General features: G+C 43.6%; 1 protein-coding gene across 2 annotated transcripts in view; it reads left to right on the plus strand.

Annotated features, from left to right (window-relative positions):
- The window catches only part of CAMKMT (calmodulin-lysine N-methyltransferase), a 239,449-nt gene that overhangs the window by 226,133 nt on the left and 7,316 nt on the right, over positions 1–6,000 (plus strand). For both annotated transcript variants that reach the window (XM_083494760.1, XM_083494761.1), the window contains exon 10: positions 1,801–1,932. In XM_083494760.1, coding sequence (XP_083350886.1) covers positions 1,801–1,932 — 132 coding nt within the window. The remainder of the gene's footprint in view (positions 1–1,800; positions 1,933–6,000) is intronic.

Consider the following 6,000-nt stretch of genomic DNA (forward strand, 5'->3'; position numbering starts at 1 on the left):
CAAATATATATATATATATATATATATATATATATATATATATATATATATGGATGGTGTGGGTGTGCACTAATGTATACATCAGCCCACAAGATGAGCCTGCAAACAACTTACATCAGGAGTAGCCAATATGGTGCCTGTCGGATATTGTGGATGATGGGAGTTGTAGTCCAATAATATCTGGAGGGCACTTGGGTTGGGAGAAGCTGGTATGCACTGATACCAACACAGCTGGTCAATTTAAACTTGGAAACCAGTTTAATTGCCTGCCTTCCATCAATTTAAATTAAATGTTAGAAAAACATAATTGTCCTACAATGGGTTATCAACTATTTTAAAAATCGTATCAGCAGCTGCAGAGTGCGAAACAGCAGGCTTTACATTGCATAGTGACTTTGTGGTCATGCACATGTGTTAGTACTAGAGATGAAGCATCTTTCAACCACCCCTCCCCCCCAATGAATTTTCAGTTTTAGAGATTCGAGGGAGGAAAACCGAACCCTGGAGAATGAGAACTCACATTCAATTTTTACATACGCTGCCTTGCATATACAAAAGACAACATGTATTCATTACCAATGTAAATCAGTTTAGCATCAGTAGCTGCCTTGTAAAAAGTTATGAGTGTTTTCCCTAGCTGGAGTGACCTTTACTTGCTTTGATGGAGGGTGGAGGGTGTGTTGGCAGCTTGCAGAAACCTGTGACTTTTGTGCAGCTAGAATGCGGCCTACTGTGCAAGGTTGGAGTCACAGCCATTGTTCCCCCCATTTTTGCCTCTGGCCCTGCCCATCAATGGCATGCTGCCCCCAGAAAGTTGCCCACGAAGGAATTTGGGGCAATGCTTTTCAATGGAACAGCAGTGAGGAGGGATCAGGAAAATGCCGTTTGTACAATAAACATACATAAACACATACGTAGTTTTATTTGTATGCCGCCTTTCCACCGTTCAAGCCAAGCTGAAGGCAGCTTACATCATGAAAAAATACATAACTGCAACATAACAAAAGTAGTAATAGTAAATACAAAACCAAACTGAAGAGTTTCCACATAAATCACAGCAAAAGATACCCCCCAAAAAGAAGCAGCAGCAAGAGCAACAATTCCCACCCAAACAACACCTCTGCGGCCTCAGGCCCTGCCCTCCCAGGTCAGGTGTTAAAAAGGCCAGAGCTTTGTGTGATGCTCAGTTCTCATTTCCAGTAGAAGAGCCAGTCTGCCCAGGTTAAGTACCTTAAGATCAGGGCCAGAATCAAGGATCAGCAGGGCTGGCATCTGCCCAGGGCTCACACTCTTGCCACACACTGACAAGAACCCCAAACCTGCTATTCCTCTTTCACCATTGCAACCTACTAGTTCACTGTCCTTCATTTTGGTCCTGAGTATCAGTAGAGTATCGGTAGATGCCACTGATAAATCTTCCACTCTCATAAACTTTGGGATACAACCCATTGTGTATATCCATCCTAATCGTGAATGAAATGGAAGATGAATTCAACACAATTTTCTTTGCAATTTGTGCAGTAACGATGCTTTTGTTGTATTTAAGACACGTAGCAAACTTTCTAACATGTATGGACAAGGTGAAATAAGTTTTATCACATTTAGGTGTAAATATTATTTGAGTCTCTTTAGTCAAGCAGCTGCATATTCTGAACCATTTACTTTCCAACTGTGAATACTTTCCCAACAGAACAATGACTGCTTTAATGAGCTCCTTGAATTTTTGATCACGTTTATGCCAAAGGTGATTTATTTACAATTTTAAATAAAAATGTATAAATGTTCTTCTTAATGTTCTAGGGGAAAGCGATGATATTTGCTCCAATCAGAGGGAATACTCTGAACCAGTTTTGCAATCTAGCTGAAAAAGCTGGTTTCTCTATCCAAAGACATGAAAATTATGATGAACACATTTCAAACTTCCACTCCAAGGTTAGTTTTCTGCTCGTGTTAGATAACACTTTAATCCGCATTGCATTTTGAAGAGATCATGGTCCTTTTGGCAGGTAACCTAAATGTTTGATTAAAGTACTCTTAGGTGTGCTGCCTCTAAATAGCTATTTTTTTGTATCTGATTATTCTGTGTGGAAGAACCATCCTTTATCTTTGCAAGTCTAGAAGAGCTTTGTAGAAGCTTCTCCTGTTTACCATTTCCACAGAACTAATCTGTTCATTCATAAGGGTCTAATTCAAAACATTCATATGTTTAATTTAGCTCATCTCATACACATCTATGGCAAGCAAGCACATCCGTTTTAAGCCGAAAGCCTGAAGCTGTTAACTCCATTTAATGCTGGAATATATGAGAATAAATAGGAGGTGAATGTCTAATTGTATCATATTGTGGTTTAAATCCTTATCTAACTGTTTTATGGCTGGGTCAGTTGGCAGCTTCAAGCTGCTAAATCTCATACTGAATTTCACTGTTGTGGGGGTATATTTCAGATCTAGGCACTACAAGATTTAGGTCAAAGGCTCTTATCTGAGTGTGATTTTTAAGCTTGCTTACATAAAGCGACTTGTTATCACTCTTCTCTTTTACTACATATAGATGTAGACGGAGAGAAGGCAACACAAAAAAACTTTTTAGGAATTCCCTTCTTCCATGCTTAACAGCCCTACTTATCAAAATCAGAGTTATTACATGGGGGAGGCTTAGTTCACTGTACATCTGACACCCAGAATTGGACTCTTATCAGAACTCCTTCCTTCCCTTTTCTTTTTCCTTTTCTCCTTCTCTGTCTCTATGGAAGACCCCATCAAGCAGCTGGCTGGAACTTCCAAATGCCTGCGATCGGTCTCCTGTGCCACAAACCATGGCTAGGACCATCTGGTCACAGGGTAGAACAGGAAGCAGATGTTCCCATTCTCTGTGCCTGTGTGACATATATGAAGCCCCAGTTCAAACTCAGCTTTGCAGAAAGGAATATGTAAGAGGCAGCCACCATATTGCTGCCACATGGAAAGACGCCACAGTGCTAATGCGAGCAGCTCCTTTCATGGCTTCCTCTCTGTCTTCAGCCAGGAAGTACAGGTGGAGCTGAAATGGTCAAGTGGCTCAGCAGTATTGTGTCTTCATAATGGTGCATTAATAAGGCTGCCATCATGGTTTTCTCTCTTCCTAATGGCTGCTGTTGGCTTCTAAGTTCATTTGTCTAATATTTGACCCAGTCAACTAAAAGCCACATAAGTGAAGGAGCAGGCCAGACAGCTGTGGTGTTTTCACAGTGCAGTGCTATTTCAGCCACTGTCCATAGGCTCAAAATTCCCCACAAGGTCGGGCACGGCCAATAACATTTATGTTGGAAATGCCATGGCCAAGCCAAGGCTTAACATGGTGTCCATAGCATTTTACCTGGATACTGTAAAACAAGGATCAATCCATCTGCATCCTGAAGCCAGAACAGGACAGTTAGTTACAGCAAGGTCAGCTTCTGAGATCCATAGGCCAGTGAGGGAGCTGTTATATAACTTCCCTATGAGGAAGAGCTAAACTAAATTATACTTCAGAAGAAAACTAAGGGGCATTGTAGAAAATATGTCAGAATCCATGTTCATTCAATGAAACTGACTGGCAGAAGGTTCGGAGCAGGCAAAAGAGAAAATAGGTCTTCATGCAAACTATGATGTAGCATGATGTGCTGAGGGCCACTAGCTTATCTTGGGGGCTTTACAAAGCTAGGTCTATTGATAGACCACCCCCATCATTCAGCCCAGACACTGTGGTCCAGCTCCGAGGGCCTTCTGGCAGTTCCCTATTGCAAGAGGTGAGGTGACAGGGAACCAGGCAGAGGGCCTTCTCGGTAGTGGCACCTGCCCTGTGGAATACCCTCGCATCAGATGTCAAAGAAATAAGCAACTATCCTACTTTTAAAAGAAATCTGAAGGCAGCCCTGTTTAGGGAAGTTTTTAATGTTTGGTGTTTTATCGTGTTTTTAATATTCTGTTGGGAGCCACCCAGAATGGGCAGCGTATAAATGAATTGTTGTTGTTGTTGTTGTTGTTGTTGTTGTTGTTGTTAGACACAACCGCCAAAAAGAATACCCAGGTTTGGAAGCAGGATGCCATTGATCACCAGCTGCTAGGGGGTTCCCTGTAGGCATTTGTTTTGCCTCCTTGTTGAAAATAGGATGGTGAATTCAATGGCATGGCTCCTCTTGCATTATGTTCAGTGATCTACCGACAAATAGAACTTACAAGCAGTCACTCAAGCCATTCTTGTCTCAGCTTTTGCAGCTCCTTTAAGAGCCAGAGCTTGAACTGCCAGAGTTACATGTCACTGTCACTGTCCAGCTTTAGCCTGAGCCTGTTTATCCTGTCTATCCCACTGCAGTGTCAAAGAGGGATATTCCGTGTTTTGGACTACAAATCCCATTGGCCATGCTTGCTGGGGTTGATAGAAGTCCAAAACATCTGGAGGGAACCAGGTTTGGGGAAGGTTTGTCAAGACCCCAGAATTCATTATGGTGGGTTTGCTGGGACTACAAGAGTTACTTTCCTGGGTAATCAACCAGGATTTCTGTTAGTTATGGAGCTGGTTGTGAAAGGGGCTTCTGGGTGTGACTCTTGTGTTAAAATCTCAAGAGGCGTTTCCCCTTCATTTAAGACTGCTGGAAGAATCTGACACACCCGCTTCCCAATTTTGCAACATATTCCCAGTCCATACTATCAGAAGCAAAAGCAGATCGTCCGTATTAAGTTTCACAAATACAAGGTGTGTCAATACACTGCAAGTAATCCCATCTCATCCACTTCTTTTGCCTTCTAAATGTCTTAGAATTATGCAAAATATTTGGGTTAGTATTTCCCGAGATGCAAATTGTTTGCCTGCCACCACTGGAGATAATCCGGTTCTTGAAACAACTTTACGCTATTGCACAAGCAGCACCCAACTTCCACCTGGCAGCAGTCAGGAGGGAAGAGAAGGGAAGCCGGGACCATTCTACCTGCAGCTGAAAGATCTGCAACTTTGGGGTCCTCCTCTCCACCTCATCTGGGAATTAGAAAAACTTCTTGCTAGGAATGTGTACCTGAGTTTGCTCATTTCCTCCTCCCTTCCATCCACCCTCCCAATCAATTTTCACTTTGTCTTCACGTCTTTTTTGCATTGTACGTCTATGGACAGGTCTGACTTGTTTGTTAGCAATCTGTAAGCCACTCATGGAGCCATTTATGGCTGAAGAGCACAGTAAGGATTCTTTAGATAAAGAACAAACATTAATCACCATGTGAAAATCAGGTCCACCTGGAAGCGAGCACCCACTTTTGTGATAGCGAGAAACAAAGGTGGGGGCACTGCACAACTTGTAATGCACCGAGCTGAACACAACCCACCAGTCATGCATGCCAACAGCCCATCAGGGACTTGGCGGAAGGAGGGGGAGCTTGTTAAGCACTCTGCGTTATGTGGCTGCATTTGCTTTGGTCCCAAGTTGTGTAGGCTTGCAGAAGGAGGGGAATGCAAGAGAAGGCACCAAGGCTGTCTCAGCCCATGCAGGATGGCTCTGGTGACTGATTGCAGCCGCACCATTTCTCAGATAATGGCAGCAGCTTCCCAGCTACTTTGGCTGGCCCTGCCTGCTCTGTTTTGGGGACTTCTCCTGATGGGAATAGCACTGCCAGTAGCTTCCCAACTGCCCATGCTTCTGGCAGGCACAGTGGGGGGCCTCCGCAGTGGCCAAACTGCCTGATGGAGCCCAGCAGAGGGACACCTCTGTGTCATCCTCACCCCTTCCAGTAAAAGTCGGGGCTTTACACAGCATGGGCCGATGTAGATTATGACCTTTCAGGACAGAGATCCATTCATTGACTGTAAGTCTGTGGTCCTGTTCTTTGCTCTTTGGGTTAAGGCTAGAAATTTGAAAGACTTGAGGCCAAAGCAGATGTTGCTTTAAGTGTGGCTAGCAGCTGCAAGAGAGGTTTAACCTTTTCCTCCCCAATGAAACTGACTAAAATTGGCGGGGGGGGGGTTCTCCTAACGCTAGCTGTTACAAAGTAGGG

This window comes from Podarcis liolepis, assembly GCF_965112155.1.
Source record: "Podarcis liolepis genome assembly, chromosome: 3".
Taxonomy (NCBI): Eukaryota; Metazoa; Chordata; class Lepidosauria; order Squamata; family Lacertidae; genus Podarcis; species Podarcis liolepis.